General features: G+C 49.5%; 4 protein-coding genes across 4 annotated transcripts; all 4 read left to right on the forward strand.

Annotated features, from left to right (window-relative positions):
* Positions 1-116: 116 nt before the first annotated feature.
* On the forward strand, positions 117-3,415 carry LY89DRAFT_628854 (uncharacterized protein). The gene is made up of 2 exons (XM_018211191.1): positions 117-2,982; positions 3,030-3,415. The coding sequence occupies exons 1-2, from the start codon at positions 526-528 to the stop codon at positions 3,132-3,134; spliced, it is 2,562 nt and encodes an 853-aa protein (XP_018063368.1). The 5' UTR covers positions 117-525; the 3' UTR covers positions 3,135-3,415.
* Positions 3,416-3,810: 395 nt separating this feature from the next.
* On the forward strand, positions 3,811-4,543 carry LY89DRAFT_318152 (uncharacterized protein). Its single transcript, XM_018206687.1, has one exon. The coding sequence runs from the start codon at positions 3,912-3,914 to the stop codon at positions 4,410-4,412; it is 501 nt and encodes a 166-aa protein (XP_018063369.1). The 5' UTR covers positions 3,811-3,911; the 3' UTR covers positions 4,413-4,543.
* Positions 4,452-7,702, forward strand: LY89DRAFT_318143 (uncharacterized protein). The gene is made up of 4 exons (XM_018206686.1): positions 4,452-4,556; positions 4,701-4,811; positions 4,862-5,361; positions 5,414-7,702. Exons 2-4 carry the CDS (start codon positions 4,713-4,715, stop codon positions 7,518-7,520), a joined length of 2,706 nt encoding a protein of 901 aa, XP_018063370.1. The 5' UTR covers positions 4,452-4,556; positions 4,701-4,712; the 3' UTR covers positions 7,521-7,702.
* A 2,475-nt stretch (positions 7,703-10,177) lies between these two features.
* Positions 10,178-11,335, forward strand: LY89DRAFT_701536 (uncharacterized protein; the record flags this gene model as incomplete). The annotated part of the gene is made up of 4 exons (XM_018217207.1): positions 10,178-10,539; positions 10,646-10,872; positions 10,903-10,989; positions 11,118-11,335. The coding sequence occupies 4 exons, from the start codon at positions 10,178-10,180 to the stop codon at positions 11,333-11,335; spliced, it is 894 nt and encodes a 297-aa protein (XP_018063371.1).
* Positions 11,336-12,188: the final 853 nt, after the last annotated feature.

Here is a 12,188-nt window from a genome sequence, read left to right on the forward strand (position 1 = left end):
GCACTACTGAGTACGGTCTGGTCTAACGCCATATGGAATAGTGGCGAAATGCCTGTAATGGTGTGGCTCCTAAGCGCGCTCCAGTAGGAAAACAATCATCAAATAATAATACTCTCCAACAAGACAGACTGATAATGGCTGCGCATCCTTGATCGCTCCCTCACGACCACCCACGACGACGTGTTTGCAGTGGAGGCGCTTTGGAGCGTGGTATCTATCTGAATTCGAAATACACTCCTTTTGTCTCTGACCGGCTTTCTTTCATTTCACGACATCAGTCACGACTCAGATCGACTTCAGTGTTGGCTTCCAGACGCGTCGGGATCCCCTCCCCGCCTTTGAGATCGATCCTCACCACTTTGGTCCCCCCCGCTGCTGCATACCTCTTCAACGTTACGGCTGTTATTGTCTCTGCTTGCCATTGTCGTCCTCTTTATTTGCACTCTTTGACTTTCACTCAAATCGCTTCTTTGCCTATGGGCTCTTTCGGTCTAAGCCAGGCTAGGTTAGCCTAAGCAATGCGAAATGTCAAGCGTTACGAGTAAAGGTGAAGGAGAAGCGGCGCTATCAGTATATTCACTCCTTTACATCCCCAGCCGTAGAAAACCTTTTCTTCGAAGGAATGTTCGCAAAACCCTACAACATCTAACAATGGGCGCCAAACTTTCGGCGATGACCTCCTCACGGGGCACAAAGCCTCGAGATGATCCAATGGATGTCGACGATGAAGAAGACGAGGAGCCTCGACCCCCCAAACGAAGAAGAATCCACCCCCCCGAATCCAGAGATGTCAGCGCTGCAGCTACGGACGATGCTGGGCCCTCACGCCAACCTCTCAGTCAGGTGATGAGCAATCAACGATCTCGTCCCTCAAAGCCCGAATTGGTCCAGCCATACGATTTCTACGGCAAGGCGAAGGCTCCCAGTCTGACATCCTCTCTGTTGAAGACTCCTACTACGGCGACGGCAACCAACATTGAAGCCAACGCCGAAACCAACAACTTTCGAATCGACGATATCACTCCTGCCACACTTGCCGACTTCAAAGAGGCCTTACGCGTAGACGTGAACGAAATCATCCCATCTGACGAAGGAATCGATGATGAACCGTTCAACTTCACCAGCAACTTCGACATGCGATGCACAGTCCGCGTTGCGATCTTCTACCGTCAACATGATGACATCCAAGAAGGCAACACTAAACCTGTCGAAATCAGTAGAAAAGACACTGAATGCACGCTGCGTGTCACTATTGCTAGGAACGGAAAGGTGTCCAGGGACCTGGTCGACTTAGAACCATTCTACTTCTTGCCATCTAGTTTCAAGGTTCGACGAAGAAAACCCAGGCAGCCAAACGGGCAGTGGGGTGGGTATGAGTATTATCGCGGGTTCGCCGACAGGTATCTGTTGAGCATCAGCATACACCCCGTTTCCAGCGAAGAAGACTGGCCTACTCTAAACCTTTCAGCTGGGGCAAGCGAATACAAAATGGACGAATTCTGTCTGCATACCAAAATCAACCTATTTTGTCACCCTGAACGGCAACGCAAGGCTCCTCTTCAACTGGAGCATATAGAAATTATCGGGGCGAAAATTGCATTGTCGTACGCATTAAGTTTTCAGGTCCGATGGGCTACGCCAAACGTCCTGACCAATGCCGTCTTGCCGACAATCAAGTCCGATGAAACCCCTAGAGCGAAAGTACCATTAGCTCCCACTCCAGCTCCTGCGCAGGATGAGCCAGCTAGCCCGTCTCCCCGCAAAGAAGATGAGACGACGATCGAGGAAAGTACAGCAAGCAACCGAGCTAAGAGGCATCGAAACAGCGTCGAGACGTATAACCTAAAGACCTTGAGTACTCTTGCTCAAGGCAAATCTCCGAGGAAGTCGAAACCTAAAGAGTCAAGATCTGAGCCAGAGCCAGATGCAGGCTTAACGGTGACCTATTGTTTCGGAAAAGCTGAGGCTGCAGATACAGGCATCAAACAACAAACTACGGTTCCAGGCTTGGCCTGTCCATTCTGTGAAACCCCCAATAGTATGGTTGAAGAGCTTCGGTTGCACCTTCACGCTGATCATGGCGCTTTCAAGTTCTCTCTGCGACGAAATTCTCCACGGGTCCAGTTCTTTGTCGAGTTGGCCAGGTCTCGATCTGGTCCCATGCTTGACACCGACCGTGCCAAGATATACCAACTTGGAAAACCTAGGACTCTCTTCGACCTTGACAAATACTTGCTAGGAGACGATCTGTGGACCAAGACTCGCTTAGGACCACAACATGGCCACTGGCCCGATCACTTGTTGGAACGAGCCAACGAGCCATCTATGTCATCCTCTCCCCACGGGTCTCGTTACAGCTCTCCCAATACCTCAAACGGGACCGACGATGCAATGGATTTCGAGACGTATGAAGCAAAGCCACCAGTCCGCCGTCGAAAAGTCGTCCTCGTCCCAGAGACAGAGTTGCCGTTGTACGATCCAGTCACTAAACGCATCCTCAGGGTCGGTGAAGAAATTCCTGGAAGTGATGACGAGAAAGAAGAAGAATGGTTGCACCAGAAGCAACGTCAGCTTGTTAACGACTTCGTGGACGTGAGTATGCTGGAAAAAGAGTACATTAATGTGTGGAATCCTTTCATCAATGAGGAGCACCTCACGAGCCATGCATATATGTCTGACTCCATCCTACGCTTCGTCGAGTTAAAGAAGAATTGGTTTGCGGAAAACAAGAACATGAAGGTTGAATTCCTGAGGCATATGGAGATTTTCATCACGATGGGGTCCGCTGACCAGGAATGCCTTCACAAGTGCATTAATATCCTCCGGAAAGCAGAGCAGGACAAAGCACGACGAGATCAGCAGGAGGATACCATCATGAAGGATGTCGAGGTTGAGAAGCCTGTCTCCAAATCACGCGGCTTGCTCACGTGTATTTGCGGCACCAGTACGCAACCTCCGAATCAAGTTATCTGCACGGGTGATGTAAGTTTGCAGAGTCCCCTTCCGAACCAGCACTAATGCGACAACAGAAATGCCCAGCTCGGTTCTTCTGCCGTCAATGCGCGCTCTCTTCGGGACGGCCCATTAAGGACAAGCTGAAGAAATGGCAGTGCGATGAATGCTTTTCTGGTTGATGCGCATATCGGACGGGCATTAGCATGGAGTTGGAGGATGGATTGTGTTAGCATTGAACATATAATCTTGTACTGTGCAAAAGGGCGGAGAGAGATGATTTTTTTTTTTTACAGCGGCATCTGGCGGATTTTCAAGTTTCTATCATGGTCATGGGCGACGGGCGTACCTGCGAGGATACACCTGATGCTGATCAAGTACATAGGGCGGGGAAATCTTGAGGGATCGGAGAGCAGATGTTTCGTGGCAGGGGAGATAGTCCACTCAAGGAAGATATGCGATGATGTCTTGATGCTATGTGCTTTCAAATTTTCAAGAAGGTAGGTCATTTTCTGTTCGTCTGATACTAACGATCCATGTCACGCAATATCGGTTCTCCACCGCTGCAAGTTCCCGGCTGGGACCCGCGAAGGTTTGTTACCGAAAGTCTGCTCAAGGAGAGCAGCTGCGCCACATCTCTGTTGCGAAAGCTTTTTACCAGCAAGACTTCTCTCCTCCTCTCCTCTCCTCTCCCTCACCCCCACGATCTCTCACCGAACGCAAGACATCCAACATCCAACATCCAACATCCACCATCCACCATCCACCATCCCCCACCACTGCACAGCCTCTTCCGCCAACAAACGCAGCGCCACGCGAATCTGATATCACGTGCGCTCGCTCATCCGAAGATCTGATTCGACGCCTTACGACCGCTGCGCCTCTTTCAGCCTCGTAAAACTTGGCTTTGTTCTTCAGATTCCCGTAGACTGGGACGCCGGGCCTTTCTTTGGCATCGGATGAAATGGGCGGTGATTGTGCGAGGGCGAGCAAACGCGCATCATGATGTGAAAATCGGGGAATGGGTCTATGATTGTGAATTGAATTATATTATATTATCATTATTTTATTGTATTTTATTGTATTTTTTTTTCTCTACTTCCGGATTTATTTATTCACGGCGGAGGGAAGGCTGCCGGAGTTTATCTGCTGGGGGCCGCTGGGCAGCGTCTCTAGTGGTGGCTGGGCTGGGCGCTGGGATTACTTGGCTTGCGAAATGTGCATCCATGACTTACGACCTGACCCTTATCCAGATCGACAACCTCATACTACACATCCCCAGACCTACCCCGACATTCATCATCACCGCGCGACATCACGACGACTCGCACCCTCGACTTCTTCTTCTTCTCTTCGCACACACAATCAAGATCGCCATTGATGCGGAGGAGGCATTTGGCAATTGGGTTGTCGGCGCGGTTGTTTATGCGGTCGCGCTTCCGTTCGGGTGGGGAGAGTGAATCCATTGCGACAATGGTTACCGGCCCTTGACTTGGAGACAATAGCTACCGACAACCACAATACCAGCAGCTGCACCGTCCGAGCCCGCGACCAGACCAGACAAGATCGAGTGGATTGCGATTCGGATCTCCTCTCTCTTAGATGTACGAGCTGCCTTTTCTTCCCTTCCATTTTCCATTTCCCCAAGAAATCCTCAAGCAAATTCCGCGGCCAAGATGAGCAAGCTCTTGAAGTCCATTTGGGCGAGCGAGAGACCGTGGCTAACGCCAGAGGCTAATCAGAGACAGATCACAGAGAGCATGGCCAAGCAAGCCGATTCTGGCTCTGCTGTGGCCGTCAAAGGCTTGGAGGCCGCTGACAAGCAGATTGCTATGCTGAAGGATCGTCTGCTGCCATATGTACGTTTCTCCCCTCACCTCTCTTTGTTGCATAGCTCACAAAGTCTCAGGATCCGCATATCGTCACGGTCCCCACAATCTACCCCTACTCGGGCGGTTACGACTACGAGAACAAAGGCACGCCCTTCGAAGAGTATGAAGTGAAGCAGCTTCAATATGTCACTCTGGTCGGGGAGACTGATCGCGGAACAGCGAAGCCATGGCCGGCTGCTGAGTGGGTGGATACGATCGAAGCTCGCTCTCCGGCCAGTATGGCTGCGCGCAGTAATACGACGACGCCGAATGCTGCTGCGAATGCGGTTAAGGAGTCCAAGATCCCGAAGACGAAGATCTCGATTGCCGATTACAAGAATATGAAGAAGACGGGGGTGAAGTCTTCTCCTAATCCTACGGGTGCTGGCAAGCCGGCGCATTCCAGGAATATCAGTGCTGTGTCTGGTGGTGAGCCTTTGAGTTGGGACAACTCTTTCGAGGGAGTTGCGGATGTGAGGCAGAATGGTCTAGCAACTTCTTCTAGTGCTGAAAAGGGAGCTGTGAAGCCAGTTGAGAAGTAAGTTCTCTCCTACTTTGGAGAATACAAGTTACTAATACATCATTTCTAGATCTGCAGTGCACGCGTCCGGCATATCGAATGCAAAGGCGCATCCACCCGCGAGCACAAACGGACATAACCATATTTCAGATCACGCACGCTCCAAAGAATTTACCTCCCATCCACCAACCTCTCGACCTCCTCCAGAACATATCAAGCATGGCTTGCCTCCTCGACCTCCTTCCCCACCCCGCAGTACCCCCACATACAACCTTCCCGATTCGAAGCAGCAGAAGCGACCCCTGGAGTCAGCTGATACATCACAACCAGAGAAGAGATCGAAGATTGAACATTCAAGAACACCTTCCAACTCACAGAATAATCATTCGAGAACTCCGTCCGGCTCTCAAAATCATCTTCCACGAAAACCGAATACTCCTTTAGATTCAAAACCGTCACCCCTCAAGTCACAAACACAGGTCCATTCATCACCTCACGCGAAGAAGACCCCCGTGACCAAGCCTGCCTCCAAAGATACCCCAAAGCACTCCGAGAAGCCATTGGACCTTCCTCCCATCTTATCGCCCCTACCTGCCGATCTTGGTAGTAGTCCAGCTTCAGGATTCGCCACTAAGAAGACTGAAGGCAAGAAGTCTGCTCAAGGCACACCTTCAAAGCATGGTCTTGGATCAGATACGATTGTCGTCAGAAGGGCTCCTTCTCCTCTCAAAGAGATACCTCAACCCTCACGGGCAGCCTCTGAAACTTTCGAACTTCCACCACTCCTCTCACCTACTCTCCCCGATGTCGTCGAACAAGAGCTTCTTCGACTACAACAAAAGTCCGCTGCTCTGAACAATGAAGCTCGCCTCAGCAGCGTTGAAGCTCGTCATGAGAAGGCTCGTCGTCCTGATACGCCTGGTGTTGCTCGAAAGACGACGGTGCCGAAGGTTGGTCATCCGCCGAAGAAGTCGCATGCAGAGTCAAGCAAGGGACCTGCAGAGAAGAGCAGTCTGATTGTTAAGCTCAAGTACAAGAAGCGGAGAGCAGAAGGCATTCGGCGCATTCTTGGTATTCGCGCCAAGCCAAGTCAGGATTTCGTCCGGCTTGAGAAGCAACGCATTGCTGGTCAGCAGAAAGAGTCGAGACCACTACAAGATGAAGACTCTGATGATGCTGATGAGCCGATGGCCAAGACTGCTGCCAAAGCTCCTGCTTCTGCTTCGAAGAAACGCCCGGAACCTGTTGAGCCTCGATCTGAGCCTCCCGCAAAGCGTCTCAAAGGTCCAGAAAGCATCGATGTCGCCAAGTCAAAGACGGCTCTTGAACCTGCTTTCAAGTCTCCTGCCTTGTCTCAACCAAACCAGAAGGGTCTACTATCTACGCCGAAGAAGGGAGATGCAATGAAGAGTGCTACGATGCGGAAAGTCAATTCTAGCGACGGCCATGCTCATACTCCTCAAACGAGCACAAGCACTCCCACATCTGCCGAGAAACCTCGCGTCAACGGTGCCAGCCACCTCGACTCGAGGGATCTGTGCATTTATCTCAAACGCAAGATGGACTCGATTCTTCATCTGAAGGACGGCAAACGAGATACCGTCGATGAAGCCGCCAAGAAGCTAGGTCTGTCCGTCGCCCTAGAATGCGTCGCCGTGTACATGGTCACCTTCGCCGTTTCCGACCGCGGCAACAAGCGCCGCTCATCCAAGGACTGGGAAAGCGTCATCCAACTCTGGGAATTCATCAACGGCCTCGCCAAGAACACCGTCCTCCAACGCCTCAGTTTCGAGCTCGGCGCCCTCTGCAGAGAAGAATTAGGACGCGCATACAACGAACGACTAACCGAGAAATTCGACCCGGAAATCGCTAAAGTCCTCCTGGCAAACTCAACCAAGAAAGACAGGAATTGGTACCTGGCCCATCATCCACCTGCCGCCGCATCAGGAATCCCTGATCCGGGTCCGGCGCTGAAGTTGGACGCCCCGCTGGGTCCGTGGACGAGCATGTATGAGGCGAGGGACTATGTGTTTGAGATCTTGGAGCAGTTTGCGCGGAAGGAGAGGACGGGGTGGAAGCCTACGGAGGCGATTCCGGGTCCGGCGGGGCAAGCACAGGGACCGAGTCCGGAACAGGTGGAGATGATGGGGAAGGCGAGGGCGTTGTTTACTGCGTAGGGAAAGGAGGGGGAGGGGACTTTGTATGATTTGTGGATGTGCATGGCGTTGATTTGGCTGGGGTTGAACTGGGATGGTAGCTTGGTAGGTAGGTTATGATTGATGCGTGCACGATACCCATATGATATGCTCTCTTTGAGCTACGAATGAAGGAGAGAAAGAAAGAAGAAATAAAGGGGATGGAGAGTTGGGGGAGAATGGATGGATGGATGGATGTATATTAGAGGTGCGCTTTTTTCAAGGGTTGATAGGGAGGGATAGAGAGGAATTTAAATGTGCTTGCTTGCTATGTTCTGTTTCTGCTTCTCTCTTTTTGAGTGAGTGAGTGAGTGTCGGACGTCAAGCGTTGATTTTTGTTATTTAATGTGGAGAGGAGAGGGCGAGAGAGGTACTTGCTTTGGTGTAAGACATGGTGAGTGCCAGGATCGCGGTGGACTTCTGTTTCTCACTGATCCGAGTAGTTTGTCAGCTTCGACTGAACTGCCCCACATGTTCAGTAAAGTTCAGTATAGTTCAGTTTTCAGGGAGAGTAGCGAGTTTCTTTAAGACTTAAACTCACTGCAATGAGTTTAGCCCTTAGATTGAATGCACTAGCAGTGCACTGATGAACTGGCACGTGATAAAAGTATGCTTCAAACAGCACATGACCAGCCAAGGGTGACGGCAAAGTACGAGGAAATTCGGCCGTATATTGCTGCTGTATCCTATTGCTCACATGCCTATTGCATACGAAAGAACCCATTCTGTTAAACCCTAGGTCCTAGCCAAACACCACCAAAAACCCCTTCAATGAGGAACGCACTTTGCTTTGCATATCGAATATATCACTCGTAGTCCTTCTTTGCTAACTGTAAAGAAATGAAGTTCACGGCCTTGATTAGCGAAACGTAACTTCTTAGGCTGGAAGTGGGAAATGTGGTACGTGGGTCTGCGAACTTGATGATTCGGCACATTCCAGATGCCTCTCAGCGTGGATGACAATCCACCACACGCTCGACTCGCAACTTTTAGTAGAGTAGCTAGATCGAGGGCCATGCGAAGCAAGGTAACAGCCGTCACATCGCTTCAAAAACGTAGTCGCTCGCCTTGCAAGTCCAGATAGAAGAATCGAAGTTTCCAAACAACAGTGCTACCAGCAACTTCTATGGCGTGGCCGTGTGGGCGGAGAGGGTCAGTGCTAGAGTATAGGCCCTGCCGAGGTCCCAACTTTCTGATTTGTGGGCGACCTTTGGGTTGTAAAGGCTAAGTTCTGCAGAAAAATAGTTCTGTATTGCCGATTTAGCGAGCTCCATGGACCTAAGGTGACCAGATGACTGCAAAGGCCATTCGAGTGATGGATGAGTGGGCGTGATAATGATGCCGGTAAGAGAGTTGTGCCCCAATGGGCTTTCGCTGTCTAGTATATTGCTGCCGCTTGAGATGTCATTCGCCTGCTATTTATGAACAGAGATCTCCCGTGTCGATAGATTCAGGCACTCACTAGCTTTGATTTCTCCATATTCCATTTTTGATACCTTTTTTGTATTGTCGTTCCCTGCATAGCTCAGGTTAAGACCTCGGGACTTTCTTCACTTGGAGAAAGTCTTACTTCGCGGTGAAACTGTAATCCCTGTCAAGGATACCTCGAACCTCCGGGAGTGTCTTTTCTTCTATCCACCATAGCTTTTTGAAGACGGGCCTCATGAGTGCCCATTCCTCCTCAGAATGAAAATAAATTCTACTCATAGCGACTTCCCAACCAGACGCTCTCAAATGACCGAGATGTATAGACAGTGATACCACGTCTTGATCAGAGACAGCAAGCTGATTAGCGAGGGGAGCAATGGACCGAGAAAACAGAAACAAAGCACTCAACACCACCGGCAGTCTCTAGGTGCCAGAATAACGATTACCGAGCCTCTCCTCTCTCTATGTTCTGTGTGTGGTGGATGATAACAAGTTTTCCTGGCAGGCGGCAAATGCCTTGGAGCTGCTTGTGGTTTGATGAGATGATTAGATACCCAACATTTTGACGGATTGGAACATAATTCTGCCTCGTGGTGCAGTTTCGGCTAACACGTGGTCACGGTGTTGCACAATGCACGATGTGCTGTTCTCGCAGCTGAAAGGCTTCATTTCCTATAGGGTCTTATTGGCAGTACTCGCAGCCTGGTGACCTTAAATTATATTAATCATACAATCACGTGCACTAATCACGTGGCGTGCCACGCGACCCACATAGTATATATAAACAATCGGCATTTCGAATTCTTTCGAAATGCGTACAATATAAGAGGCATTCAGAACTATTTATTTGCGTACCACATTCGGACCTGTACTACATTCGGACCTGTACCATATTCGGACCTGTACCACAGCGGTCTCTCTAGCAGTGAATGTGGCAGGGAGGTTCGAACCTTCACAAAAAATTGTTTTTTTGCAACTCCCCTGTACTACATTCGGACTTGTACCACATTCGGACCTGTACTACATTCGGACCTGTACCATATTCGGACTTGTAAACCGACATTGATTAATGCTACTTTAGGTTCTTTAGAAGAGATATCGTACGGAGCGCCCAAGGGTATGTTGTCGTCGTTGTCCTCCCTACGATACCATTGTTCGTCCAAGAACGATCATCCAGTACTGCCGAATCTTCGACTCCTGCGCCTGCAAATATGGTAAAAATTGACACCATCAGGGCGAGCAACGCACCCTTCGCCAATCAGCATCATGAAGGGCTCGTGTGCGTCTTTGCTGGCGCAACGAGTGGTATCGGCCTTGCGACCTGCCAGAAAATGACAACAATGTTGCAGTCTTCAACATTTTACATTCTAGGCAGATCGCCTGAGCGGTATACGGACCTGCTCGATCAAATGAGAGAGCTTGCTCCTAGCAACAAAATCGTCTATGTTGAGACCCAAGTCTCTCTGATCGCCAGCATCGATGCTGCTTGTGCTCAGATCAGTTCGGCGGAGCAGAAGGTGGATTACTTGTGCATGAGCCCGGGCGGCATGCCTTTTCAGGGTGCTGTATGTACGTATATGATCTCTGCTCTTCAACACGAATGAATGTGCGACGTTAACATGGTATATAGACACAGATGAGGGTCTCGAAACATGATTCGCCCTTTCCTACTACTCGAGGCTGCGACTTTTATCCAATCTTTTGCCCCTCCTCAATCGAGCATCACAACCCCGCGTTCTTTCCATTCTCAACGGCACCAGAGAGAAGAAGATCAACGAAGATGATATAGGTCTCGAGAAGGCTTGGGGTATCACGGCGGTCGTAGGCCACAGTACTCTCTTAACAAGCCTGGCCTTCGACCACTTGGCCGCGCATGATAGCCAGAAGCACATCGTCTTTATACATAGTACGCCAGGGTTTGTGAGTTCTGAAGTAGGCCGCACCACGTATCCTTCCAAAAAGGATGGGTACTTTTGGTGGGCATTCATATCTGTGATGCAGATAGTATCAGGGTGGATGATACGTGAGTCCCAGCTTCCCGAAGAACGACTTCTGATCCCTTGCTGTCGATGGAGTTGCATTTCAGACTTGGGCGTACTGTAGACTCCTGAACTATAGAGAAGGGACATACTAACAGAATCCAACCACTAGGCAATTTTGGCATGGCAGCGAAAGAGTCTGGCGAGAGATTTGCCTTCCTTCTCATAAGCGACACTCTCAGTCCTGGATCCTGGCGCACTACCAGACTCAGCGACACCGTTCCCGAGAACAACATTCTCAAGGAATATCACGAACGCGGCTGGGGAGAAAAGATCTGGGATTTTACCATCGGTGTTTGGGAGGAGGCTCTAATAAAGGGCACTGCATGACTTGTACGGTCAGTGTGGGATCAAAAGGGCGAGAGAGGCTGCCTATTCATCTGCGGTCTTCATCTTCGAATTGTTTATCAGAACACGACTTGTACGACTTTCGAAAAACCTGTTCGATCTTCCTGTCTCCACTCAAACATGGTGAGGCTGGACGATGTTGGTGTCGGGAACGGCTAGCGCGACAAGATTGGTCAGGACGCATGCAATGCATGGTCCTCGCAGGAGATGTGTAATGCTCGGTTCTGTTCCGATTTACTCGTAAAATAATTTATTCGCGAACACATCGCTTTATTGGTGAATTATTGATCTTTGGTGAATGCGACAGTAGTTTCATGAAGTCATATCGAGTGGTCAAAATGCCCAAAATTTGAGGATATATTATATGCTGTGAGATTAAATCCTATGGTTTTTTTTGGTGTTTTAGTGAGCGCCAGCGCATTATTTAATGAATGAAAAGAACCCCAATAACCAAGACACAGATCAGTCTACTTCGTTCTCACAGGAGGTCTTCCAGATGTTGCGCAAAGTTTTTTTTAACGTATTTAACGTATTTGATTTTTATCGTATATATATTAAAAAAGCTTTTTAATATTTAAACTTCGGTAATTATTATACTGAATATATTATACTGACTGCATTATATTGTATTCACTGACTGCACTACATTGTATTCACTGACTGCACTACACTGTACTCATTGACTGCTGTACTGTACTCACTGACTGCTGTACTGTACTGGCTGATTGCTGTGTTGGACTGATTGCACTACACTGACTGTACTACACTGTACTCACTGACTGCTGTACTTTGCTGACTGCACTGTACTGCACTGCATGGAACTTATGAGTTTCAG

This window comes from Mollisia scopiformis (assembly GCF_001500285.1).
Source record: "Mollisia scopiformis unplaced genomic scaffold LY89scaffold_30, whole genome shotgun sequence".
Classification (NCBI taxonomy): domain Eukaryota; kingdom Fungi; phylum Ascomycota; class Leotiomycetes; order Helotiales; family Mollisiaceae; genus Mollisia; species Mollisia scopiformis.